The sequence below is a fragment of the Choloepus didactylus genome, chromosome 4, assembly GCF_015220235.1.
Source record: "Choloepus didactylus isolate mChoDid1 chromosome 4, mChoDid1.pri, whole genome shotgun sequence".
In the NCBI taxonomy this organism is placed as follows: Eukaryota; Metazoa; Chordata; class Mammalia; order Pilosa; family Megalonychidae; genus Choloepus; species Choloepus didactylus.
The window spans coordinates 136,065,090-136,092,885 of record NC_051310.1 but is presented as its reverse complement, the minus strand read 5'-3'; the positions used below and the strand labels follow the sequence as shown (position 1 = coordinate 136,092,885).

Below are 27,796 nucleotides of genomic sequence, written 5' to 3'. Positions count from 1 at the left end.
ACAGATGGGGCAGCAAAGGTAGGTGAGAACCAAGTGGGGTCAGAGCCCCAGGGCCAAGGTGGTAGCCACCACTGAGGGGCAAGGGCTGACAGGTACCAACAAAGACTCATCCATTTCTAAGGTTTTAGGATCTATGGCGTGAATGGAAGCCTGGGAGAGAGGAAGTCAGAGAGGCCCACTGAGTATTCACGCTTGTCTCTACCCCTCCCATCCCAGGCTCTCGGCTGCAGCGCCTAGTACCAGCCAGCTATGCAGATGGTGTGTACCAGCCCTTGGGAGAACCCCACCTGCCCAACGCCCGGGACCTCAGCAACACTGCCATGGGGGGCCCTGCAGGGCAAGGCTCGATGCGAAACCGCACAGTGCTGGGAGTCTTCTTCGGTGAGGGCCTCAACCTCTGGGAGAGGAAGGCCAGTGAGGCCTGTGAGATCAGTGAGGCTCTGTAACTGGGGGTGGGTGGGTGGAGTGAATGTCAGGGAGTGAGGGAGAAAAGTAATGGAGGGTCTGAGAGATGGAGGACGGTGAGAAATGGAGGCGGGTGATGGGATAGGGAGTAGAGGGAGGGTGGACCAGGATGAAGTGAAGTCTGGTTGGGCGAGGCATATAACTGCCCCACACAGAAGGAAGATGAGAAGGGAAAAGGGTATCCCTTTCAGTTGGGCTAGTTGGTGGGACCATGAGCAGGAGCATCAAAATAATCCGGTAGGGACTCTTGGTGGGACCCTGTTCTTGCTCTTTGCTCCCGTGGCTCCTAGGACAGACTCAGGACAGGGTTCTGATTTTGGCAAAGAGGATTAAGGAGAGGTCAAAATGGGGGTGCTAGAGAGAGGTGACTCCAGTGGATAAGGGTCAGTGGCTAACTAGCCTGCTGGCCATGCAACTTGCCCATACTTGCCCCCAGTGTTCAATATCCCACTGAAGCTGGCAGGCTCTCTGGGCAGGATTCCAGCTGCATGTTGGAGCCCGAGCTGCCAGCCGCTTGCCTAGGCACACTTATTGGGCACCTCCCAGTAACCAAGGAGAAGACCAAACTGGTGTCATCAACAGCTTGGACCAGGGTGGAGACACAGACGGGCCAGGACAGAGACAGGATTGAATAAGGATGGGCTGGGGGGCAGGTCAAGGCCTGGACTTCTCCATAATGACTGCTGAGTCTTCTGAAACTTCAAAGAGGAGAGTGGGAGTGCCGGGTGGATTTGGGTACCTGGGGCAGGAAGGGGAGTGGCCCTAGGCTGGCTCTAGCACCCCTTCCCTTTCCCCATTGTGGCCAGGCTACCACGTGCTCTCAGACCTGGTGAGTGTGGAGAGACCTGGCTGCCCCTCCGAGTTCCTCAACATCCGCATCCCACCCGGAGACCCAGTGTTCGATCCCCAGGAGCGCGGGGACGTGGTGCTGCCCTTCCAGAGGAGCCGCTGGGACCCCAAGACGGGACAGAGCCCCAGCAACCCCCGGGACCTGGTGAAATGAGGCAGGCGGTGGGGTGGGGGGCTGGACGCGAGGCGTTGGGGCCCTGGACTCGGGTCGGGAGAGGCCCCCCACCACACACACCCGCGTTCCTGGGCCTCCCTGACCCCTGGGCCACCCCACCTCCGGCTCACCGGCCCGGCCCCCGCAGACCAACGAGGTGACCGGCTGGCTGGACGGCAGCGCCATCTATGGCTCCTCGCACTCCTGGAGCGACGCGCTGCGGAGCTTCTCCGGGGGAGAGCTGGCGGCGGGGCCCGACCCCGCCTTCCCCCGCGACGCGCAGCAGCCCCTGCTCATGTGGACCCCGCCAGACCCCGCGACCGGGCAGCGCGGCTCCCGGGGACTGTACGGTGAGGCCGCGGGGCGGGGCTGGGGGCTCGTCGGGGGTCGCGGTGGGGGTCAGCGGGGTTGGCTCGCCTTGGCCACGCGGCCGCTCATCTCTTTCCCTGCGCCCCCACGGCGGCCGCAGCCTTCGGGGCCGAGCGAGGGAACCGGGAGCCCTTCCTGCAGGCGCTGGGCCTGCTCTGGTTCCGCTACCACAACCTGTGGGCGCAGAGGCTGGCCCGCGAGCACCCGCGCTGGGGGGACGAGGAGCTGTTCCAGCACGCGCGCAAGAGGGTCATCGCCACCTACCAGGTCAGCTGCACCTCCTCCCAGGACCCCCACAGCGCCCCGTGCCCTGGACCTCGGGACACTCCATTCCCCCGCAGAGTCCCCATCCTTGGAAAACCTCCACCCAGACACGCCCTTATGGAAGAAGACACCATTCCTCAGAGAGCTAATGTCCGGGAAAAGCCCCCTGAAAATTATAAGGAGGGAAAGAGCTTTTTATACAAGAGACTTTGTGGTTATTTAGCGCCGCCTCCCCTGCAAATCCCCTCGTTCCTCAAATGGCCCACCCAGAGTGGCACTTGGGGACAGGCCTCTGCACCGCCCTGATCACTGTCCCTGCCTGGTCCTCCTCTCTCCACCTAAGCTGTCCCGGGGCTTAGATCCCTCCCCCGCCGCACCAATTCGCGCTTCCCCTCTTTCTCGCTCCTTGGCTCAGAACATCGCTCTGTATGAGTGGCTGCCCAGCTTCCTGCACAAAACGCCCCCGAAGTATGCAGGTGAGGGGATGGAGAGGGAGGACAGGAGTTTGAGGGGACAGTATAGGGGTCGGCTGGGGTGTTTTAAGGGCTAAATTCTACTACCCTCTCTCTTCTCCCCTTCCCCCAGGATACCGCCCTTTCCTGGACCCCAGCATCTCTCCCGAGTTCCTGGCGGCCTCTGAGCAGTTTCTCTCCACCATGGTGCCCCCTGGCGTCTACATGAGGTGAGAGCGAGACTCAAATGTGTTCCTCAAATGTGTATTTGTGTGTTGGGAGGGTCAGGTGAGAAAAATCTTCCCTCTGAAGCCGTCAGACCCAATTACCAGCCTGAAGGGTGCCCATTGACCTAGGGAACAGTGAGTGTACAGGGGAAGGGTAACAATTTGAAAATAGATACCTTGTGGTTTCCAACCATATATGTGTATCTTCTCATGTGTCCCTGCAGATATTAACCACCCGATTAAACATGGGTTAATTGAAGCTCAGAGGGGAGGGTCACAGACCACTGGGTCTGAACCTCAAGTCTTAACACTACACTGGGAGTATTTTCAGCTAAGCACAGGGTCTAGGACTTAAAAGCTTTGGGGGATGTTATAAAAATGTGTGAGATCTTTAGGAAAATATTAGTTCCAAAATAATGAAAAGGGAACTTTAAAATTAAAATATACATATATAATTAAGTATATATGAAGTGGTGCAATTCAGCTTTCTTTTAAAATTGCATTCTAATTTAAAACAATTCATAGGTTGGATTTTCTTACTCTGGAACAATTTCTGGGTATGCCTGATGATGGCCAAGGAATCATAGACAATTGAGTTATCCAGAGACAAGTAATTTCAAAAGAACAATAAAAATATATATTACAAATTGCATTTTTAGATGTTTGATCTGATGTGGGGGAGAGAAGTCAGATTGTCCAGGATTGACCCTACCAAGATCTTCAGGTGGCCTGACCACGTACCACCTCAGGGAGGTGATGACCTGGGGCTCCTGGCTACAGCTTTAGACACCAGAGCTGAGGTCTAACATTGAGACCCCACCACCTCAGTCACTGCTTCCCTGCTCCCTGCATTTCAGAAATGCCAGCTGCCACTTCCAGGGGGTCATCAATTGGAACTCAAATGCTTCCAGAGCTCTCCGGGTCTGCAACAGCTACTGGAGCCGAGAGGTCAGGGCTGGGGGCACATATGTGGGTGGGAATGTGTGTGTGTTTTGTGTATGTGTGTTTGTGTCTGAGGGTGTTTAGGGAAAGTGGGCAGTAGGACTGAAGCAACCCTAAAGGATCTCAACCATGTCCCTTACCAATGGCCAAGATGACCAGGTAGCGCTATGTGATCAAAAGGGCCATGTCAGAGACCAGTGGGGCATGTGCAGGTGTGATTCTAAGTTCATTGTTGCCTCCTAGGTTCTGCCTCCCCTTGACAGCTCTGGGACCCCTGTAGGCCTTGGAGTACCCCAGCCATCCCAGCTATTCCAGCCCCCCAAGGAAACTTCCCAATTAGACATTCCTAAGGGAGTGTGAATGTATATGTGTGTTGGGAAGGAGGGAGAGGATTCTGAGAGATTACCAGGTATAGTCTGTCCATCCCAATCAGACCAATGTGGAAAAAGAGCACTGACCATTAACTTAAAATAAAATCAGATGCTTTGTTCTTGTGTACATAAGATTGGAAGGGGAGCAAGAGAAGGGAGAAGAGGAAGGCATAGAATCAGAGTCATGGAGCTGACCTGAAAGAGAACTTAGCATCCTCCTTGTCTGAGTCCCTTTTTAATAGGGGAATACACTGAGATTCAGAGAGGTTCTGTGACTTGTCCAAAGCCACACAGCTGTTAGTGACAGAAGAAGTACCAAGACCTAGATTTTCTAGTGCCTTTGCAAATCATACTGTCAAAGCTCCTATGATAGAAGTAAAGTTTTAGGATCCTTTGTGCTTATAGAGAACTGTCTCCCAGCAGTGTGGGAGGGAGCCTGGCTGCTCAACCTCTGACTCCATCAGCCATACCCCCTCTCCCTCTCCTCACCCCCAAAGCACCCCAGCCTACGAAGTGCTGAAGATGTGGACGCCCTGCTGCTGGGCATGGCCTCCCAGATTGCCGAGCGAGAGGACCATGTGGTGGTTGAGGACCTGCGAGGTGAGAATGAGGCTGCTTCTGAAGGCTGTGGACCCCTGAGCCTGGGGAGTTTTGGCTGGAGTCCCAGGGCCAGGCAGGAAGGGGTACCCAAGACTGAGAGCTTGCACTACGCTGGCCACTAAGAGAGCTTCTGACCCCTGAGGCTGGTTGGAGCCTGGGGCCCAGGTTGGAGGACACTGTGGTGTACTCGCTCTCTCAGATTCTCCGGTGTCTCATCCCCAGATTTCTGGCCTGGGCCATTGAAGTTTTCCCGCACAGACTACCTGGCCAGCTGCCTGCAGCGAGGCCGGGATCTGGGCCTACCTTCTTACACCAAGGCCAGGGTAGCGCTGGGCCTTCCTCCCATCGCCCGCTGGCAGGACATCAACCCCGCACTCTCCAGGAGTGATGGCACTGTGAGCAGGGGTCAGGACCTGGAGGGTGGAATGGGGGGTCCAAGGCATGGAAGATGGGCAGTGACACAGTGGCACCAGGGTGGAGATTGACAGATTAGCAGAATTCTGCTTTGGACTCTGTGATTGTTCAGATTCAGCAAACATTTACCGAGCATCCTTGTATGCCAGGTACTTAATAGAACTTATCTCATGCACTCTTCCCAACAACCACCTGAGGGGATATAGAAGGTCCTCAGCTTGGAACGGGCTGTGCTTTCAAGCACTGACAGTGGGGAGGCCACTGTCACACCCTGAGCTGTCACCAGGGGAGTGTCATTGCTTGCCAACCAACAAGCCAGTTTCAGCAGCTTTACATCTTGGCACAACAGTGTTTCTACAATTGAGTGCCTATTATATTGCATTTTGCCCTTTCTATTTTATAAAATAGAAAGTGGAGAATTGAAAAGAGTGATTCAACAGTAATATATGCCTGGGGCTCATAAACTTTATAAAATCATTATAAAGGTAGTAATCATTAAGCACATCAAAAGTAGCAAGTCCTTAGCTTCAACTGGGCCTCATTGGAATTAAGCTGGTCAAGTGCTTATTAAATTGTATTAGATTGTGAAGAAAAGAACTAAAGTGAAGATCAGGTTGAAAATGCTGGGAATAGATTGCTGAAGACTATTCTCTAAAAGCCAATACGTAAGCAGGAATTATTTTATTTTTTTAGCTCTGAAGAATAGAATCCTCTTATAACTCATCATTCTACCGTTCAACTTTTGCACTTTCTGATTTTGCCCCTTCAGCTTTCACACCTTTCCCAGAATGAGTTATGTACAAAAGTTGGGGGCTGCCTGCCTGTTTTATTCCAATGTTATAAAAGAGGCAGCTGAATGTGTGAGAGAGTTCTGATAGATGAGTTTACTTATACAGAGCACTCAGAGCAATGCCTGGGGTGTAATAAGCTCTATATATGAGTTAGTTATTGTCACTGCCATAATTATCCCTGGGCTAATCTTTACAAGCCACCTCTTTGCTCAAAGGCAGGTACCCCAACCTCTCACTCACTACTGCCCCCTCGCGGTCCCAGGTGCTGGAGGCCACAGCCGCCCTTTACAACCAGGACCTGTCCCGGCTGGAGCTGCTCCCTGGAGGCCTCCTGGAGAGCCACGGTGACCCTGGACCCCTCTTCAGTGCCATTGTCCTCGATCAGTTTGTGCGGCTACGGGATGGAGACCGCTACTGGTTTGAGAATACCAGGAATGGGTAAGGCCCATCTGGGCCCCCACCTCAGACTCCATCTCTGCTTGGGCCCCAGACCCTCTGTCTGGCCCTAGACAACCCCCATAGGCCCTTGATGCCCCATCTCCCCTCCCCCAATCCCTCTGGGTCTCTTTGCTCCTCTGAGGTCCTGGGCCTGGGGGCCTGCATCTCTCTGTGGCCACAACAGCTTTCCATCTCTCCCCAATCCCAGGCTATTCTCTGAAGAAGAGATTGCAGAGATCAGAAACACTTCCCTACGGGACGTTCTAGTGGCCATCAGCAATCTGAAGCCCAGTGCCTTGCAGCCCAATGTCTTTTTCTGGCATGTGGGTGAGTGGCCAGGCATGGCTGCAGGGTGCTGGGTCTGGAGCCTCCCTTGGCTCAGTGTGGCTGGACAGTAGCCCCCAAAGGGGGAGTGATCCCTGGTTCTGCCCTTGGGAACTTTGTTTCTGGGCTCCAGGGCTACCACATACAGCTGTGTAGGTTGTCCTCTGCACAACTGCAAGGGACCCAGAAGCAGTGGCCCTGCTGCCTCCAGCTTTGCTGGGCCGTGGAAGTGCCCAAGTGAGGGCAGGACTGAGACTCAGAGAGACCTGGTGCAGTGGCTTATATCTGAGTCGGGATGGGGCTGGGGGTGAGTGTAACACTAGAAGAGCTGAGCATATGAAGTCATCCTAACCCCACAGCAGTGATAAGGGGAAGATTCTGTGTGTGTGCATACATATGTATGTGTGTGTACATAAATGTGTATGTGAGGGAGAGACAGAGGTTGAATCTTCTTTTTGATCCCACTTGTTACACAAGTGGGCAAATGCCACATTCTTGGTATGGGAGCAAGGGTAAGCATCCCCCTCCCCTCTTTCTGTTACCCTAAGCTCCACGGTGATCCTGTGCCAGAGCCTGTGGGCCCAGCACCCCCAGGACTCTGACTCCCTCTTCCTCCTCAGGAGACCCCTGTCCACAGCCAAGACAACTCAGCACCGAGGGCTTGCCTCCCTGTACTCCCCCGGTTGTTCGAGACTATTTTGAGGGCAGTGGCTTTGGCTTCGGGGTCACCATTGGGACCCTCTGCTGCTTCCCCCTGGGTAACAGTGATGGGCAGGGTGGGGCTGGGTGAGAGTCTCAAACTGGGGATGGTGGGGGTGGTTCCACCTATGACAATAAAGTGCACCGAGTACATCCCTCTGGGCAGATGAAGGAAATGTCAGAGGAGGAGCGGACACAAGAAGTGTCTGACCTGCCGATAAGTCAGCTTCTGGAGAATTGCCTCACAGTTCTCCAGGGATCCCTTGAGTGCCCACCTTGGTCAGGACCCATGGGGAATCCACTATTCACAGCTGTTTGCAGGAGCCTGGGCTTGGGGGGAACTGTCAGAGGCAAACCCGAGCCCCAGGGATAGGGCAAACAGTCTCTGGGGCAAGGGCTTGGGACTTCTTCTTTGGCAAGGCTTTGTGTGGGTCAACCAGCAGCCTGGTGGGGTGAGTCCAGTCTCTGGCACAAGGATTCTGGACTTAGTCTCTGACAGGGAAGGAACCTGATTGGTGGAAGCAAGGGATGCTGGGGCGCAGACTTCTTAGATGCTACCCAGAGTCCCCAAGGGACACAAAGCAGCTCCACGGGAGCTTCACCTTTTGATATAAGTGAAAGGGGACAGACCCAGGAGTGGAGGCAACAGGGAGTCTTACTAAGGAAAGGAGCTGGGAGAGGAGCCTCTTCCAGCTCCCCAGTCCCCCACCTTCCATTGAACATCCTTCTGCCCCTGCCCTCCCAGTCAGCCTGCTCAGTGCCTGGATTGTCGCTCGGCTCCGGGTGAGGAGTTTCAAGAGGCTCCAGGGCCAGGACCGCCGGAGTATCATGTCAGAGAAGCTTGTCGGGGGTGTGGAAGGTAGGCCTGGGGCTGGCTGAGGGTGGGGTGGGGAGGACACGGTTCAGGGCTACAGTCCTCTACTTTCTCCCTACCAGCCTAAGAGAAAGTCCCCCATTTTTAGGATTGTAGGGAAAGCCAGGTGGAAAATGCCACAGTGGAATTCCCCAACCTCCCTAACTCCTCCCCAGGATCCCAAATAAAGGGAATGTGGTAGACTGGGAAGATGTTATGTGATCCTGCCCTAGATTTGACAGGATTACTCGGTCTCAAATCCCTGAGAACCACTGGTCTGAGCATCTCATACTGGAATTTCAGGTAACAGGGAAGTAATTAAGGAAGATTAGAGTCCGACTGACTCTGAGTTGGAATCATGGTTCCACCACTACTGGCTTTGCTGCCTGAGGCAGATTTTTAAAATGTCTCTAAAGCTAATTTTTCTTATCTGTAAAATAGGAATAATGGCACCTACCTAATAGATTTAGGAAGATTAAATGAGACAGTACATGCAAAGCCCTTGATAAGAGTGTTAGGTACATGGTAAGCATCCAGGAAATGGGCGTTCTTCTCGTAGACTAGAGGTTCAGCAGGACCGTCCAGGAGGTGATAACCCTCAGTACCCAAGAAGGGGGGAGGGAGCTGCTGAAGGTCTTGAGCTAACTCCAGCCCTGAGCTGGCCCTTTCCACACCATGTGTCTCTGGGCCGGCGGGCCCCAGCTAACCCACTTGGTCTCTCCCCAGCCTTGGAATGGCAGGGCTGGAAGGAGCCCTGCCGTCCCGTGCTCGTGCACCTGCAGCCCGGGCAGATCCACGTGGTAGATGGCAGGCTCTCCATGCTCCGCGCCATCCAGCTGAGGCCCCCCCAACAGGTCAACCTCATCCTGTCCAGCAACCGCGGACGCCATGCCCTGATGCTTAAGATCCCCAAGGAGTATGACCTGGTACAGCCCCGTTCCTCATCAGGCCTTTTCTCACAGCCGCAAGTGGGGAGGCAGCTAGGTGGAGGGGAAGGAGCACTGGGCCAGGGGGCAGGGTTCCTGGGTTCTAGTCCCTGGCAGTAGTACCCAATAGCTTGATAAACTTGAACACATTTGTCCAGCTGTGGGCCTGCTGATGACAGGATCTCCACAGTCCCTTCTCACTCTTAAAGACACAGTCTGCCTGCTTCCTTTCTAAGGACACACTGGTCAGTCCTAACTGGGAGTCCTTGCAAGAAGGTAGGCCCTCTTCCCTGTCCCTTTATTTTAGGACCTAATGAATTTTTAGGGATTTTGGAGAGGAGCTAAATCAGAGGCTCATCTTCAGTTCTGGCTCTGTCTGGCTCCTGGTCCTCTCTGTTCCCTGACCTCCCTGTCTTCCTCTCCCTTCTCCAGTATGGAGCAGAGAAGAAAGAATGGCTTTGCACAGGTGCCTTTGAATGCTAAGCAAGCCGCTCAACCGCCTGAGCCCTTTTCCTCTTCTGTAAAAGGAGATAACAACCTATATTTTGCAAGGTCACTCTTTCCAGTGTCCCTCTGACGTAATCCATGTAAAGTGCCTGACCTCAAGAGGCCTTGACAAATGGTTGCTTTCCCTACTGCTGCCCCCATAGGTGCTACTATTTAACCTGGAGGAAGAGCGGCAGGCACTGGTAGAAAACCTTCGGGAGGCCCTGAAGGAGAATGGGCTGAGTTTCCAGGAGTGGGAGATGCGAGAGCAGGAGCTGATGAGGGTAGCAGTGACGAGGGAGCAGCGGAGCCACCTCCTGGAGACCTTTTTCAGGCACCTCTTCTCCCAGGTTTGAACATGGGATCAGATCTATCCTGCCTGTGTGATATCTTTATCTGCGTAAGGTCACAGGGTGATTCCAAGAAAAGTCAGGACCCTGAGTTCTCAGCCAATAATCAACTTTATTGCAAATTTAGGCAGACTGCCTGCTTTCTAGGAGATATTCCTGCTTCCTGCCTGACCCTACTCCCAGCTGTGATGTGATGCCCAGAAAGGGGCTTATCTGTATGCGTCACTTACCTCTCTCCTCAAGGCTGCCCAGGCTTTCTGTCCTCACTCATCACAACCTGCCCCAAAGGGAGAGAGGCAGGGTAGGTGCAGTGAGACCTCTAGCTTAACCCCTCCTTGGGGGAGTGCAGCTGTCAGAGGACTCCATGGGGCCTTAGTACCTACCTTGCTTACTTCTGAGAGCTTTTGGGAGGATGCAGGGAAACAAGATAGGAAGAGAAATGCGAGGACTTGAGTCCACATCTGGCACAAAAATAAAGGAAGCCTGGGAGCAGAATGGTGGAGTGGAAGGAGTGTGGTGGATATCAGATAAATAATACATCATGATCCCCCCAATGAAGAAGTTTCTCTTCTCACTGGGAAGATGGGATATGCACAGAAAGGAAGACAACTGACAAAAAATGAGGGCCACAAAAGTGACCCATGAAATAAGTGGTCTACAAGATCAGAAAAGATAGCAAACATTCTGGCTGGTGTAAGGTCATGGTGGAGGTGAGATGTGGCAAGACCTCAAAAGTTGGAAAAGTTTTGGCTCAGAAGAAAGGAGCAGGAAGGACTGAGCAGAGGTGCCCATGGAAAGGAAAAATGAATGTTTGAAGAAAAGGAGAAGGGTTGGCTGGCTGGTGGGAGGTTTCTCAAAGGGAAGCAGCCATTTAATGAGCATTTGCTATGTGCTGAGCACATGCCTTATGCCATTTAATCCTCAAACAAGTTAACTTGAGCATGCACAAGGACAGAGAGAGACCCAAGGAAGTTCAGGGTGGGCAGGTTGGGAGCACCTTTGAGGACCCTCATTGGCAGCCCTCAGCTGCCAGGTGATCCATTCGCCTTGGCACTGCCACTCAGTTCTGACTCCATCAGGGATATCGAAACTCCTTGTGCTGGGAGGTGGGGGTGGGCTGCTGTGTCCTGGGGGTGGCTGACACTCCCTTATATCTGCACAGTCCTTTCAAAACATGTTCAAAACATTTCCCACACACTCCTTCTTGTTGGTTCTTACAATAACCCCGTGAGATAAGTAGAGCAGAGGAGGAAATGAGTCCCAGATAACTGAAGAGACTTGCCTGAGGTCATGCAGTGAGGGGGAGGCAGAGTAGAGACATGAACTGGGTTGTCTTGCCTCCAGCCCCAAGCTCTTTCCACTAAAGCACCTTGTTTGTAATGATGAGGTTTACCTCATAAAGCCATAATCGGGCTTGAACTAGGGGCCCCCAACTGACAGGCAGGAAGGACAGGTCCTCTGATCTGCAGCCGGGTTGCTTCCCTCACTGTCTGTTCTCCCCATGCTGGGGCAGCCCCTGGGTGGGTTGGAGATGGCCCATGAGGGGAAATTCCCTCTCCCAAGACCAACTTTTCCTCACTGCAGCTGAGATTCTGTCTTGGTCAAAAGTCTTTTGGATGCAAAGAACAGAAACCTACTCAAACTAGTATTGGCAAAAGGGACTTGACTCTGAGCATACAGGGTATCAGGATGTCCAAAGGGAAGACTGCAGACTGGCCTCAAAGGGACCAGGGGAGGGAAAGCTGTCAGCAAACAAGGCTACTTCTCTCTGAGGCTGTCTTGGTTTTCCTTGTGCTTCTGTTTTATTCTGTCTCTATGTCTCTGAGCACTTGGTGGAAGAGGGTACTTCACAACTTCTGAGTTTTCTTGTGCTGAGGTCAAGTCAGCAGGGCTGGCTGGGACCTTTTAGTCCCAATTCCAGATCCCCAGCTTGGGTCAAGTATGCATCCTTGGTCCAATCAGTTAAGGCAAAGGACTGGGGCTCTGTAGACCAAACATGGCCCTAGGGACCCATCTAAAGGGCTATTAGGGGAAAGCTTAAGGGAGGGAGTGCTAGGCAGACATCTCAAAAGGTGGCTTCTACAAGTCTCAATGGATCTTCAAGTCAACCAAGCTTTGTCTTCTTCTCTCCCTCCCTTTGCTCATGGCCAAGTGCAGGTGCTGGACATTAGCCAGGCAGATGCAGGGACCCTGCCCTTGGACTCCTCGCAGAAGGTGCGGGAGGCCCTGTCGTGTGAGCTGAGCAGGGCCGAGTTTGCTGAGTCCCTGGGCCTGAAGCCCCAGGACATGTTTGTGGAGTCCATGTTCTCTCTGGCTGACAAGGATGGCAACGGCTACCTGTCCTTCCGGGAGTTCCTGGACATCCTGCTGGTCTTCATGAAAGGTGTGGGGAGGAGGGAGTGATTATCAAGATGAGAGGATGACAGGGGCTGGGGACGGAGGCTGGAGTGTGGCTGACCTGTTGGAGATGGGGGAGCTCTGGGGGCAGGTCTCCAGCCATGGCAGATGCTCAGGAACACCCAGGTAGGGGTCAGGAAGCAGAGTAACCCCTTGCCGTGTCCAGCAGTGGCTCATCCTGGTGGGAGGCCCTCTCTGGCCAGCTGGGGGTGCAGGCGGGTAAGCTGGGCTCCTCATGGAGTTCTCCTTCTCCCAGGCACCCCTGAGGAGAAGTCTCGCCTTATGTTCCGCATGTATGACTTCGACAGGAATGGTCTCATTTCCAAGGACGAGTTTATCAGGATGCTGAGGTTGGTCCTATGGGACAGCCAGGAGAGTGGGCCAGGGCAGGGGCTGCCGGGCGAAAGAGGTGGGACGTGAAGGAGGGAGCAGAGGGGTAAGCAGCAGGGGCCTCCTCCTTACTCATATAACAAGAGACACTTAGAGCCAGTGGGGGCTTGAGGTTGGGCCAGTCCAGGCCCTTCCTTGTGGGCCCTGAAGGCCTGCTGGGAAGGTCAGCAGGGCCTTGTGTCCGGGCCCCAGGCCCTCCTGAGAGCCTATTGGCTACCCCGTCTCCCAACCTCAGGTCCTTCATTGAGATCTCCAACAACTGCTTGTCCAAGGATCAGCTGGCCGAGGTGGTGGAGTCCATGTTCCGGGAGTCTGGCTTCCAGGACAAGGAGGAGCTGACGTGGGAGGACTTCCACTTCATGCTGCGGGACCACGACAGTGAGCTCCGCTTCACACAGCTGTGTGTCAAAGGTGGGGCTGCCTGGTGGGCAGGGCTGGTGTCTCCAGCAGGCAGACTAGTGCAGTGCCTAGGGCCCACGTATTTTTAGGAAACCATGAAAATGTTTTAAAACTTCTTTTCAAATCATTATAATAATGAATAAATAATAATGCAGCCATCCTGGATTATATTCTTTATACAATGCCGTTGTAAAATATAATGTTTAATTTATATTTTTGTGCACTAAGGGAGGGACCCAAGAATCAAAGGTGCCTGGAGACCACAAAAGTCATAAAATATCGCTGCTGGATGGTGGTCAGGGTCAGAGTGGAGTTGGGCAGGGCAGCTGGAACTCTGCTTTCCCTGGCTCCCTGTCAAAGGCCCTGTGCCCAGTGCCCAGGGCTGGGGTGAGACAGTTATAGCCCCACCAGGGCCACACCCCTCTCCACCGGGGTGTCTGGTTGTGTCTGCCACTGTGTCCCCTGGTGGAGTGCCCAATAAATATTTGCTGAGTACCTGAAGACCCACTTCCGTGGTTCCTCCCCTACTTCCTGCCCCACCTGTGTCTGACTCAGGAGGGTGAGGGCTAAAGTCAGGCAGAGGAGGGAGAGATAGCAGGCAGGGGATCTATCCATGACCTGCCCTGAACTGTTATGGTGTCTTCTCAGCTTGGGAATCTTACTGGGGTATGTTGAGACCACACCCAGCCCCTCTTTGGGTGAAGAGAACTTGAGGGGGGCTGAACAGCCTTAATGGGGGAAATGGGGAATTGAGAGAAGATGCAGATGAATCTCTGGTCAGGGCTTCTCCCTTCCAGGGAGTGAGGGAGATCTGGTAGAGAGGAGACCCAGCACTCCTGATTCTGCAGCCCTTTCACCTTCCAGAGGCAGCCAGGGCAGCAGGTACCTGAGGGCAGGGGCAGGGTACTGGCAGTGAGCCCAGGCCCCAGAGACCCTGAGAACATCCAGCCCCTGGGGAGGAGGGTAGAGCCCAGCTTGGGGAATGTGGATTAAGTAGGGTAGCGTTGAGTTTTGTTTAATTTTGCTTTGTTGTTTCTCCCAAATTTTATTTTGAAAAAAATTTAAACCTACAGAAAAGGTGCAAGAACAGTATAACCAACATTCCTATGCCCTTCACCTAAATCTGCTGGTTGTTACCATTTTGCCACATTTGCTGTTTTTCAAACCATTAAAAGCATTCAAGAGTTAGTATAGACATCTATATTTTGTTTTAAATACTCCGATTTCATTATGCCCAGTTTAATCACTAATGACTTCTGGGTTAAAGACCAGCGTAGTCTTCAGGGTTTAGTTTAGCACGGGGAAGTGACCTTGAGATTCCCAGGCCTCCTGTGAGAACCTGGATTTGCAGCTCAGTCCTGCCCTGTCCTGCCCTGCTTCTGAGCACTCGGCTCACACAAGGAACAATGGGGCGGCCCCTGGGATGTTATTTTACCCCCAAGATTTTATTATGAACATTTTCAAACCCAGAAAAGTTGAAAGAATTTTATAGTCATCACTCATTTACCCACTACTTATTTCTACATTTGACTCCTGGGAGGTTTTAAGCTGGAGGGTTTTAAGCAGGGTTTCTGTGGCAGAATGGGCTTGGTAGGCAAATTACATACCTTTCCTGAACTCTACCTCCATAAGCCTGATATCCATCCCGGGAGTAGGAATTTTTTCACGTCTTCTTCTGCCCACCTGGGGCTGAGTCCAGCTCCCATAGGGGACAAGGCTGGGGCTGGGCCACCCAGAGGCAGGGCTTCCACTGGCCCGGGATCCTCGGCAGTGTCTGAAGGTGGGGAGGGAGGTGCTGGACATTGGAGCCAGGCCCTCCTAGCTGCGGGCCCTGAGCTGCTCCACAGCCCAGCTCTGCTTTACAGGAGTGGAAGTGCCTGAAGTCATCAAGAACCTCTGCCGGCGAGCCTCTTACATCAGCCAGGAGAAGATCTGGTGAACCCCCATCTGGGAAGGCTGGGGGTTGGGTGGGAGGGAGTTGCCATTTCTCTCCCTGGAATGGCAGGAATCAGGGCTGCCATTAAACCCATGTAGTGCCTTTGTGCAAATTAGAAAAAGGCACCCCCTACTCTAGGTGGATGCAGCCCTGCACCAGGGCATGGGAGTTGGTGAGCAGCTCGATTTCAGCGTTCACTTGCTGCCTGGGCGAGATGCCTGTGTGAAGGGCACAGCCATATGCAGAGGCTTTGGCTGGGACCCCCAGGATCTGACTCACTCCCGTGCTGTGTCTCTGTGGGAATGCCTGCTGTCCCCTGGCTGAGAGGTCTGACCTTCCTGGACAGAGTGAGTCCGGAGACAGACCAGGGGCCGCAGAGGACAAAGCAGCTCAGGTGGCTAAGATTCTCCTACCATTCCTGTCCCAGTCCCTCTCCCAGAATGACTGCCCGCTGTCCCGGAAGAGACCTCGAGGCCGAGCTGAGACTGCAGTGCCCCATGGACACAGACCCTCCCCAGGAAATTCGTCGGAGGTTCGGGAAGAAGTATGTCTGCTCCTCTCCTTAACCCCAAGCAGTTTATCCATTCCGCATTGATTACTTGGTGCCAGGCACACTGCTAACAGTGGGGATGCAGGCAGGAGGAATAGTTCTTGCCCAAGAACATCAGTTTGGTGAGATAGTCTAGTACACTGATAATTACAATATCCCACTGGTAAATGTTATATTGGTGGAAAGAGCGACGGGCTTTGGAACGCAAAGAAGAACTAGCCTCTGCCTGGGAGGTCAAGGAGGTCTTCCTGCAGGAGGTGTCCTTTGAACCTCCAGTAGAGGCTGAGAAGGGAAGCCCGGTGGGGGTTGGGAGCTGCAGACCTGGGAGGGGAGGGCGCTGGTCTGAGTGTAAGTGGGCGCTGGGGTAGCTGGAGCGCAACCCCTGGGATGAGCTCACCAATGATTAAATGACCAGTGAGAGGCTGCCCCTCCGCGGACAGCCCGTTTGCGGAATGCGGCCTATCCTCCGAGGTCGGAACCCTGTTCGGGCATGAGTGACTCGGCGCCCCTTCCTCCGGGTGCCTGCCCCTCTCTAAGCAGCGGGGCTCCGCTGGCGTTGGGCCGGTGGGGGCCGAGGGCCAAGGTTTTCCCCGTCTCCCAGGGTAACGTCGTTCCAGCCCCTGCTCTTCACCGAGGCGCACCGAGAGAAGTTCCAGCGCAGCCGCCGCCACCAGACAGTGCAGCACTTGAAGCGCTTCATTGAGAACTACCGGCGCCACATCGGCTGCCTGGCTGTGTTCTACGCCATCGCCGGGGGGCTTTTCCTGGAGCGCGCCTACTGTGAGTGACGGCCGCGCCGGGGGCGGGGCTTGCGATAAGTGACAGCGCCGGGGGCGGGGCCTGCGCCGGGAGCCGGGCAGCCCCGTGATGGGCATGGCTCGACCTGAGACCCGGGACCGGAGGGAGGCCTGCTGTGAGTGGCAGTCGGCCAGGGGCGGCTGCGGTCGGTGACCTCCCTACCCAGCCCCCTGCCCCGTGCCCCCCTCACGGGCCTGGGCTTCCTCCGCAGACTATGCCTTCGCTGCGCACCACGTGGGCATCACGGACACCACTCGCGTGGGCATCATCCTGTCGAGGGGCACGGCGGCCAGCATCTCCTTCATGTTCTCCTACATCCTGCTCACCATGTGCCGCAACCTCATCACCTTCCTGCGAGAGACCTTCCTCAACCGCTACGTGCCCTTCGATGCCGCCGTGGACTTCCATCGCCTCATCGCTTCCACTGCCCTCGTCCTCACAGGCAGGGCCGGGGAGTCCAGGGTTTATTGCCATACTCTCCCACCCCCTGCTGGCTTCCCCTCTTCCGAGAGCCCCCTCCCCATCTTCTTTCTTCTTGATGTTGCCCTTTCTTGACACCTCCTTTCCTCCCTGCCTCCCACCTTTCCTCCACCTCTCTCTTTTGCACCTTTTTTTCCTCTTTCCCTCTCCATCTGTACTTATCTTTAATGTAAGTCTTGGATGCCCTTTTCTGGAAGAATGGCGGTGGCTGGGGCAATCTTGGGGAGTAAGCCAGGAGCCCCCCACTGCCCCATGAGTGCCTCTTCTCGTGATTTCACGAACACCTCACCAAACTCCAGCTCCCTAGTTACTAACACCCAGAATGGAAGCACAAAATGTTGTCTCTCCCCGGGATGTCGATATTTCAAAACATGGCTCTTTAACAGAAACCGAAGGAATGAACTTCTAGTGGTGTCACTTCAGACCCATGTGGTGGTGTTCATGTATAGTGTGCATATGGCAGGAGGGGGGGGCGACCAGGAGGTTGATTAGAGATCAGAAGTGCAGACCTGTAGGGGTCTTCCTCAGGCTCCCAACTCTGGGGTGCCCAAGGTCCTCCACCTTGGGCTGCAGGGGTTGAGTCCCTCCACTGCGTGGCCCCGATGCTCACCCTCACCTTGCCTGGTGTTCCTTAGTCTTACACAGTGCGGGTCACGTGGTGAATGTGTACCTGTTCTCCATCAGCCCACTCAGCGTCCTGTCCTGCCTCTTTCCTGGCCTCTTCCATGATGATGGGTGAGTATGTGTGTGGATGTGGGAGAGGGTATGGTTTCCTTGCAAGTGAAAAAGAAGCAAATTCTCTTGGCCTACAGAAGAGTGTCATCTCCCAGGTTATGGGGCAGACTGAGGAGTGTCAGAGTATGTGATGGGGTCTCAGAGAGTCCCCATCCTCATGTCAAAAGAAGGGCAGACTGGTGTTGTGCTGTGGTGCCTCCTCTGGAGAGTCTTTGCTGGAAGTCCCAGGGATCTCCTCTCAGGCTTCTTCCTTGCTGTCCTTTCCTCACAGGTCTGAGTTCCCCCAGAAGTATTACTGGTGGTTCTTCCAGACTGTTCCAGGTGAGAGCCTTCCTTCCCTGCTCTATGAATTTCCAGGCCCGGCTCCAAGTGTCAGGCTTTGGGTTCTCTCTGCCTCAGGTGGCCCAGACTCCCTGACAGCTCTCATGGTGAGCCAGACTCTGTGCTCTGGCCCTGATCCTACCCACCCCCACCACATCTGGGCCTTGAGGAATATCCAGCTGGCTGGGAGAGGGACCAGGCTCTTTGTCAAACCTGACAGAAGCCCACCTCCCCTTGTAGTCTGCCTTGACAAGAGCTGTTTAGAGGCATATTCCTAACTCGCAGTAATCACCATTTTTAGAGATATTAGCGGTGAATCCATTCAAATTCTTCTTGAACCTATATATTTTTCAGTCCGTTTCTTCCTTGGGGTAACACATTTCCTACAAGTGCTCCTCTCTGTGAAACACAGCATGATTTTTTTTTTTTTTTAATCCTAAAATGATCTGCTTTGAACTTCAGAGGATGCTTGCTAATTCCTGCACTCTGGGATTTAGCAGATAAGGCTGTGTTCATGCTCTCCTCTCCTTTCAGGACTTCAGAGGCTTTGATTAGATCCCTTCTTAACCTTTGCTTTTCCACACTGCAGGGTTCTAATCTTCCTAATTTTTGCCACTCTCCTCCTTGATCACTTGAGGGGCCATTCTCCTCCCCACACACACACATCCTCCCAGCTCCTTGAGTTGTGAGCCTCACAATGTCCTGAGCCTGGAATCCCTTCTGGGAGGAAGAGGCTTCCCATCTACTCAGGGCTGGGCCAAGGTGAGCCCTGGTAATGATGAGCAGGACAGGGTGGTCTCACCCACTCACTTATCATGGCAGGGCTCATGCTGGGTGCTGTGGGGGCCTAGTGAAATGCTGCAGGGATGAAGAACAAGCCTTGACTCTGTGAGAGCAGGGCTTGCAGTTTCCAGCATCCAGCCCAGAGTACATGGTCCAGGCATTCATTCATTCAGCCCTGCACCAGGGCCAGGGGATCCAGAAGTAAACTAGCCTAGCCTGGTCCCTGCCCCTGTGGACCTGAGAGTCTGGAAAGTGACAGATATGAAACAATGACACAGATGCTTGAAAAATGACAACTGTAACAAGGGCTGTGAAGGATGAGTAGGATCTGTTGAAATGAAAGGTGCCTGTGACCATGGTGTGGGAAGGCAAACACAGGGGATGCTGGGGCTGTCCCCACCTCCACCCCAGGCAGGCAGTGGGGTGGAGAGGGGGCCCTGACTCTGGAAGCCTCAGAAGAACCCTCACCTCTGCAAGGCACTGCGCCTCTGCCTTTTACCCCATCTTCACTCTGCAGGGCTCACGGGGGTCATGCTGCTCCTGGTGCTGGCCATCATGTATGTCTTCGCCTCCCACCACTTCCGCCGCTGCAGTTTCCGGGGCTTCTGGCTGACCCACCACCTCTATATCCTGCTCTACATCCTGGTGAGGGCTGTTGGCTGTGAGCCAGGCCAGCAGTGTCTGGGGCAGGACATTCCCAGGGAGGCAGTGAGGGCTGGGACATTGGTTCTCCACTTCCTCTTAAAAGATGCATATCAGTGTGGGGCCCTCCAGGAGGGTGACCCCAATATGCAGCACTTGGAAGGACAACTCCCTGGCATGGGGTTTTGCACTAGCAGCCCTGCCATATTGATCCGCATTCCTCACAGACACCCCCTCATCTTTTCTGCCCAGTCAGTCTTTCCCCACTTTGAGTGGCTAGTTTCAGCTCCTGAGTGGGCTGTCTACACTCAAGGGAACATCACCCTTTCAGAGGAATGTAGCTCAATCGAGTTCTGCCACTTTTGTTCTGATACTGTTTTGGGGGGTGTTAGCCACCCCACCCTGCTAAGTGCCACCTGTAAAGCTAATGAGCCTGCTGGAGTCAGTTCCAGAGCTGATTCTGACCTGTGCCCCTGGCCAAGGCCGTGTGTCTTTTCCTCACTGACACAGGTAGCTCCCCAAAGGGCACCCTATTGTCTGACTGGCCTCCTCCCCAGTGCTGTCCCTTCCTCACTGACATGTAGGAGTTCTCTTTCCACCTTGTCAGCCCTTCATGGTTCTGAAGATGACCACCCAGCCTTGGCTTAGGATTTCCCTAGAACCAGTGTTGATTATTTTCAAACCTCTCCCTTCTTTGGAAGCTGGGGCTAAGTTATCTCTCCCTCCCCACTTTCCTCATAATAGGTAGAGCTCTAGTGTGGGCTACTGATTCAGTTGGGAGTGGAGATGATGTTCTTGTTCCTAGTGATAAAGCAGCTTCTTTTGACCAGACAGGAGACCCAGAAGAATGGCCAACCTGGTTCCCTGAGGCCAAGAGCCCCTTCTGATTTATCCCTGTATTGTGGGGTCACTGGGGTTCACAGCCAGTGGAAGTCAGGAGTTTGGAAAGGTGCAGGCCCCTCTGCTGGGCATTCTAAGCCTTGGCAGCTTGAGAGTGAATCCCCTGGGGAATGCTCTTGGCCAAAGCACCCTCCTCCTTCTCATTCATCCCAGGCCTGGCCATTGATTGCGGGCAGAAAGAGAAGTTACAAGCAAGGTGATCCAGTGTAGAGTGGGGTACGACGTCTAGGCTCCTGATCCCAGGCAGGGCTAGCACATCGAAATAGGAGCTGGCTGGCTGTTCCCCCAACTCCTCGGTCAATCACGAGTCTGCAGCAGCTCTGTTGTCTAAAAGTAAAACCAACACAAAATGGGGTGTAAACACAGAGGAGTCTGAGGTCACCCTGCCTTTGTACGCAGCCTGGTTGGATGCTCAAAAAGCCTTGGGGGTGGGTGTGGGCTCCACAATGAAAGAGGAGCTTGGGGAAACCAGAACCAGATTACCCCACAGGTAATCCTGTGGGGAAAGATTCAAGAATTTGGGATCACTCAGCGAGGAGAGTTGAATGTGGAACCAGAGTTCAGTTTAACAGGTATCTGTTGAGGGTCTGTTATGTACTAGCTCTGCACTAGGGCCAGCCAAGGAGGGGGAGACCTCTCACCTCTACCCGTGAGGAATTTACAATTTGCTATGGAGACAAATGCCACACATGTGGAATGGTCAAAATGAACACTGTGGAATTAATTGCTAAGCTGAGTGTTCCAAACAGTAAGTTACAAGAACTCATCAAAGGGAATTTCGTTTGGGGAGGAGACGGGAGCTGGGCCAGGCCTTAAAGATAGGTAAGCTAAAGTTTGGGCAGAGAAGAAACTGAAAAGGATTCCAGGTAAAAGGTGGGGCACAAGCACAGGTGTGGAGGTGGGAATGATGATAGAACCTTCAGGGGACAGAGAACAGGCCTGGCTGTGGAGGGTCGCAGTTGGGGCAGGACATGTTACAGGCTGCAGCTGGAGCTGACGGGCTGCGGCTCAGCTGAGAGGCCATGCCACATGGGAGAATGTAGGAAGAGAAGAGCAGAGGGTGAGGAAATCAGGCTTGGGTAACACCCATGATTGGATGGGAAAAGGCATGGAGCCAGGAGAGGAGCTGGAGGGTGAGTGGCTGAAGAGGGAGAACCAGTATAGCATTGTTGCAGAAGCTAGAGTGGCAGGAGGGGTTGGTCTTTAGTGCCGCAGGCTGCAAAAGGTGGGAGCCAATGTGGTCAGAAAGGAGACCTTGGGTTTAGCCATTCCTGGTTCCAGGGAGCCCTTAGTTTCTGAGGAGTGGTAGAGGCAGCAGCCAGACTGACGTGGACTCAAAAGCAAATGAGTGGTAGGACTGGGGACAAGTAGTGTCTGCTCACTTGTTAGACAAGCTTGTTAGGGAAAGGTCCAGAGCTGAACAAAACCTGCCAGTTATTTTATGGACAGAGGGGACTAGATCTGTGTTCTTTGTCTCCAAAAGGAGAGGATGAGTTGAGGAAATTCCTTTCTTTGGAAAGGATGGAGTCTGTAAATAGTTGCTGAGTGCCTACCATGTGCCAGGCAGAAACTGTGAGGGCCTGAGAGAGTAGTGGCAAGCAAACAGACCCACAGTCCATACCTCTACAGACCCACAGGAAAACAACAGTAAATGTGTAGATGAGTGCACAAACAAAATTATGGAGAATGACAATGCTCCAAAGGGAGGTGCTATGGAGATGTGATAGAGAGGACTGAGGGAAGGCTGGAGAAGGTAGCATTTTTGCAGAGGCCTGAAAAATGATTTGGAGCTAGCCATGGGCAGAGGCAGGGAAGGGCATTCTAGGCAGAGGGAAGAGCAAGTGCAAAGAACCTGTAGCAGAAAGCGCGTACCATGTTTGAGGAACACAGAGAGGGGATATCCTGGCAGGCAGAGGCCCAAGTATCACAGAGCCCCACAGTGCAAAGGGAAGTCCACTAAAGCTTTTTAAGCAGGGGAATGACATGATATGATGAACTTAAAAAAAAAATCCACTGGCTACCTTGAAAAGACTGGATCAGAGTAGGGCAAGAGGAGAAGGGGACGAACAGGTAGGAGGGAACTGCATGAGTCCAGCTGAAAGATGACATGGCTTGGCCGAGGGGGGTTGTCAGTGGAGATGGAGGAAAGAGGATGGAGTCTGTATTTTTTGAAAATCGTCTCTTTTGTCATGGATTGCTTTGGAAGATGGAGTTGGGAGTGGATAGGTTTTGTCACCTGGAAGAAGCATGGTAGATGGTGAGGTGGGGTTTGTATGTGTCAGGGTGGGGAGGATGCAGGGGTCAAAGGCCCGAACTGGCCTCAGACCTTGTGGTTGTGGCTGGGTCTGAGCTGTACTATTTGCTCTTATCCAGCTCATCATCCATGGCAGCTTCGCCCTGATCCAGCTGCCCCGTTTCCACATCTTCTTCCTGGTCCCAGCACTAATCTATGTGGGAGACAAGCTGGTGAGCCTGAGCCGGAAGAAGGTGGAGATAAGCGTGGTGAAAGCAGAGCTGCTGCCATCAGGTACAAAGCCAGGAGGCTGTTAGGGGACAAGCTTGGTGGCACTGAGGATGCTGACAGGGCAGGGACAGAGCCTGGACCACCCTGTCTCCTGGCGCGGCCCAGAGTAGGTGGCTCAAGGACAAAGGGAAGCAGGGGCAAGGGAGCTGGAAGAGGAGCTCCTTGCCAGGGAACCTCAGTCTCTCTCACAATAGAAGAAGGTAGAGCCCAGGCCAGGTGCCCTTTCCCTGATGACCACCAGCCCCTTCTCTAGGTGGGCACGGCCCATGGGGAGTGATGGCTTCTGATGGGAGGAGGCCTTCCCTCTCATGTTCCAGAAGCAGAACCGAGGCTGTGGGTGGGGGAACTCTCTAGAGGCAACATCATTGCTAGATTCAGGGCAGCAGCCTCTCGCCTACTGCCCCTCCCCAGGAGTGACCCACCTGCGGTTCCAGCGGCCTCAAGGCTTTGAGTACAAGTCGGGGCAGTGGGTGCGGATCGCCTGCCTGGCTCTGGGGACCACCGAGTACCACCCTTTCACACTGACCTCTGCACCCCATGAGGACACGCTCAGCCTGCACATCCGGGCGGCAGGACCCTGGACCACTCGCCTCAGGGAGATCTACTCACCCCCGACGGGCGACGGCTGTACCCGATACCCAAAGGTGCCCAGACCAGGCTAGGCATGCTGCATGCTCCCATAGCCCCTTAGCAGGCCTTGGCCCTGCAGCAGCAGATCCCACTGTGTTTCTTCCTGCCCCACCCAGAGACTGGTTGTTGCATTTGATCCCATAACCCTCCATCTCCCTCACTCTATAAAGCTGGGTCAGGCTGCAAGGGGTCTAAAGTATCTGCCTTCCCTGCCTCTCATTTGGCCAAGCCTAACCCAAACCCACTCCCCTCCCTGCAGCTGTATCTTGATGGACCATTTGGAGAGGGCCATCAGGAGTGGCATAAGTTTGAAGTGTCAGTGCTGGTGGGAGGGGGCATTGGGGTCACCCCCTTTGCCTCCATCCTGAAGGACCTGGTGTTCAAGTCATCAGTCAGTTGCCAAGTGTTCTGTAAGAAGGTGAGCCTCTCCTCCCACCAGCCCAAGGCCTCCTCCTCCTCCCTATCACCGGGCCCATCTGAGCCTCTCCCCTGCCTCTGGTTCTGGCCTTCCTGATCTGGGCAAGGGCAAGTTGGCCTGGAACCCAGGGAGGGTCAGTATATCCCCAGACCCTTAAGGATAGAATTGGTTCACCAATGCCTCCAGCCTCCTGTCTGGTTTACAAAGTTTCCTTCTCTCAGTTATAGGGCACCCCACGTAGGATTTGCTTCAGGGAGTCCCTCCAGACAGGACTGGAGAGGGGTGAAGAAACCCATTCCCTCTTACAGAGGAGACCAGCACTTGGAGCATTGTCGAGCTGGGGTTTGAGAGAGGGAAGGGCACCCTTGGGGTGGAGCACAAGTAAAACTGGCTCAGCTCTCAAGAGGAAGAGGAGGGGAGGTGGCAAGGTAGAGCTGGTGGGTCAGGTTGGCCTCAGAAACACAGCCCAGGCCCTCAGGCCCCTTTACACTGGGCCCCTTCCCCTAGTCTAGACCTGGTGGCAGGCTCCTGCTCGCCTGGGCCTGGCAGTGAGTCAGGGGTGCAAGAATGCAGTGGGCAGAGGCCCAGCCCATATACTGCTAGCATTCAGAGGGTGACAGACAACTCCCCTCTTCTCTTCTGTCCATGCCAGTTCTGCCTCTGCTTCTTACCCACAGAGCCCTTCTGCCCCTCAGAAGCTGGAGATGGAATTCCCCCAGGAGTGAGGCTACCAGGGCAGCTTTCACCCCTCTATCCCCACTCCCTGGCCTTCTCTGAGTCCATTCCCACCCCCACCCCCAGTCAGCTGGTTGGGTCTTCCCTGAGAAATGCCCTTCAGCCGGACCCTTTCCCTCTGGGCAGCCTCTAGGTGAGGAGCAGGGCCCATTGGCAGGACAGGCTCAGCCTTGGAAAGCTTCTTCCCAACCCAGACAGACCATCAGCTCACAATCACCAAGGATCCTTTCTCAGGATCTCTCTCAGTTCCACCTCTCCATGCCCTAGCACAATACTACCTCTGGCCTCAGAGGCTGGCCCTATAGTCCCCTACACTTCATCTCCCCAGGCTGTCTGGGGAGAGGCACATGCTGACCGAGGTCAGAAGGGTTCTAATCTTCAGAGTAGAGACCCCTGGGACGTGGGGAGGCTAAACTGAGCTGGTTCCCAAGCTCTAGCCATGTGTCCCCAGATCTACTTCATCTGGGTGACGCGGACGCAGCGGCAGTTCGAGTGGCTGGCTGACATCATCCGGGAGGTGGAGGAGAATGACCACCATGACCTGGTGTCTGTTCATATCTACATCACGCAGCTGGCTGAGAAGTTTGACCTCAGGACCACAATGCTGGTATGTCAGGGCCAGCCAGGCAGGGCAGCTCAGTGGGTAGGTGGGTAAGAGGGTTGGCAGGGTAAGGCAAGATGGCTGAGGCAGGTGGGTGGCCAGGCAGGCCCTGCTGGCAAGGGACACAGAGCTGGTGGCCCCTATATTCAGCCTCCAGCTCAATCCCCACCTCGCTGTCTGTCTCCTGGGCTGTGGGCTGGTTTGACTGGGCACTGACCCTGGTTGTACCTGCTTCCCTCCCTCCCCAGTACATCTGTGAGAGGCACTTCCAGAAGGTTCTGAACCGGAGTTTGTTCACGGGCCTGCGCTCTGTCACCCATTTTGGCCGCCCCCCTTTTGAACCCTTCTTCAACTCTCTGCAGGAGGTTCACCCACAGGTCAGTTCTCCTGACCCTCATCTCTAGGTTCTTTCCACCTTTATCTGCTGGGGTCTGAGAAAAGCTCCCAAACCTCCATCAGTTAAGAAACTGGCTGATGAGAACCCATCTCCTGGAGACTGGTGGGAGTAATGGAATGGAAATGGATAGATGAGGGGTCACCCTGAAGGGCTAAGGGATGAGGCAGGGACTTCCACCTCTGAAGCCATGATGCCTGTCTGGAAGGAACTGCTGAATGACTGAGCCAGTGTTTGCCATTAAACTCAGAGCTACCCTCACCACTAATACTGAGCTCTGCACCCACACCCTGCACTCTGAGCTAAACTTCATTTCGAACACTGAGGTAGCTAGCCACTAGTCTCATAAATACTGGACTAGCCCTCCATGAGACAGTAAGCCATCCCTCAATTTAAACACTGATCGACCCAGCCCCTATTAGAAACAGTGATCAAACACCCACCAAAACTGACTTACAAACACTGAGTCAGCCCTCACCATACGTGGCACAAAGCAAACCTTCATCAAGAACCCTGAGTGAGCCCTCACCACAGACCCTTGCTGGTGTTTAACAAGAACATGGAGCTAGTCACACTAGGAACTCTGAGCTGGCCCTCGCTATTTGACTGCCGAGCTAGCCTTCATTAGGAACGCTGAGCTAGCCTTCACTTCTTCCCACCCTAACAGGTCCAGAAGATTGGAGTGTTCAGCTGCGGGCCCCCTGGCATGACCAAGAATGTGGAAAAGGCCTGTCAGCTCATCAACAAGCAGGACCGGACTCATTTCTCCCACCATTATGAAAACTTCTAGGCCCCCTGCCCAGGGTCTCTGCCCACTGTACAGCTGAGGAGAGGTTTGGGTCCCTCGCCTCTAGGCTTCCTGCTTCTAGCAGCCTCAGCCTTCTCCCCTTCCCACCTCCCAACCTGGATTTAAGTGGCTGTGGTCACATTTGGGCTCAGGGGCCCCTAGGCCCAGAACGTGTCTCAGCTTGGAGAAGTGGAGGGAATGGGGATGTGAGGAGGGGGTCACTGCTTGGGGACTAGAGGTTGGGAGGTAGGAGAACCATTGCTTTGTGGCAAACTGAAACCTCTTCTGCCAAGCTGAAAGTCTGGTGGTGTGTGTGTGTGTAGGGGGCTGTGAGCAAAAGGCTGGATGGGAGCATGGATGCTGGCATCTTAGAATCCCTCCAAAACCTCCCCCTCTGATGGGCTCCCCACTTTCAAAAGGGCTGGAAAATGCCTCAGAGGGGGTAGAGGCTGGACCCACCATGATTTATAGAAATTTCCTCGGCCCTCCAGTCTAAAGGCTCAGTCGATCTTCTTTCCCAAGTTTTTAAACATACAGTAGTCAGACCCTAGCCCAGGACCTATCTGTGCAGTGCTCTGGTCCTTTTCTCCCCTCTCTGCTCCAATAGTTCTCTTTACAAATAAATTACTTTTCTGCCTTCTGGGTTTCTTTATTCTGCCCTGGGTGGGGTGGGGTACCAGCAGAGGAAGCCACTCACTCAGCCATCTTACTGAGGCTGGTCCAGACATTCTGAGCCTGCAGAGCGCCTACTGAATAAAGAAACTGACCGAGGTCAAGTGTCTGAGCTGGAGACCCTTTTCTGGGCCCCTGGGTGCCCTTCCTGAAAGAAAGCCTCTCGTGGTGGCCAGTGTAAGGCCTCCAAAGCCCAATCAGGAGGAGCACAGAGGGTGTGTGGTGGTGGGTTCTGGAGGAGGTGGGTACGGTGCAGAGAGGCACTGGGAGAGCTGATGGCACCTGTCTACAGGGGCCAGCATCCGCCTGGCTTGCTCCAGGACCTCAGTTACTCCCTGACCTTCTCTGAGCCATGGGAGAGCTGGGCACCTGTGCCTGCACAGTTCTTCCAAGTAGTGAAACGACGGGAAGGCAGGTGAGCACATCACCGAATCTCTTTGGGTCTGCTTCCTTATCTGCAAAATGTCCGGGTGCTCTCCAAGTCTCCCTAAAGAGAGGGCAACCCTCTATGAGGGAATTTCTGGAACAATACTTGATTGCAAGTTATCCATTCTTTTGTCCCCATAGAATTCTTACACGAGTAAAATCACATATGCTGGATTTGGAGAAAACAGCCACTGGATTAGAAACTCCAAAATCCTGTGATTCACACCACACCTGGGAACTGTGCGTTCAAGTTCTGGAAGAGGCCCTCAGACTCTCCTCCCAGGGCAGCTGTCCCCTGAGGGTG

The 27,796-nt window shown here is 54.0% G+C and overlaps 1 protein-coding gene across 1 annotated transcript; it reads left to right on the top strand.

Annotated features, from left to right (window-relative positions):
• The first annotated feature begins 300 nt into the window (after positions 1-300).
• On the top strand, positions 301-27,155 carry DUOX1 (dual oxidase 1). Its single transcript, XM_037834085.1, has 31 exons — positions 301-381; positions 1,272-1,459; positions 1,617-1,818; positions 1,938-2,104; positions 2,517-2,577; positions 2,687-2,783; positions 3,638-3,728; positions 4,591-4,693; positions 4,916-5,088; positions 6,161-6,336; positions 6,545-6,663; positions 7,281-7,418; positions 8,105-8,218; positions 8,939-9,138; positions 9,789-9,974; positions 12,132-12,357; positions 12,628-12,721; positions 12,997-13,172; positions 15,026-15,095; positions 15,524-15,640; positions 16,248-16,426; positions 16,656-16,886; positions 17,560-17,659; positions 17,931-17,980; positions 19,281-19,408; positions 22,679-22,832; positions 23,241-23,473; positions 23,719-23,877; positions 25,064-25,219; positions 25,462-25,590; positions 26,275-27,155. The coding sequence occupies exons 1-31, from the start codon at positions 321-323 to the stop codon at positions 26,395-26,397; spliced, it is 4,401 nt and encodes a 1,466-aa protein (XP_037690013.1). The 5' UTR covers positions 301-320; the 3' UTR covers positions 26,398-27,155.
• Positions 27,156-27,796: the final 641 nt, after the last annotated feature.

Excerpts from the sequence above, each read along its gene's own strand:
- DUOX1 (XM_037834085.1), top strand. The coding sequence starts at position 321 with ATGGGGGGCCCTGCAGGGCAAGGCTCGATGCGAAACCGCACAGTGCTG. Across the intron at positions 2,105-2,516 it reads GGGTCATCGCCACCTACCAG|AACATCGCTCTGTATGAGTG; the intron begins GTCAGCTGCACC and ends TCCTTGGCTCAG. Across the intron at positions 19,409-22,678 it reads ATATCCTGCTCTACATCCTG|CTCATCATCCATGGCAGCTT; the intron begins GTGAGGGCTGTT and ends GCTCTTATCCAG.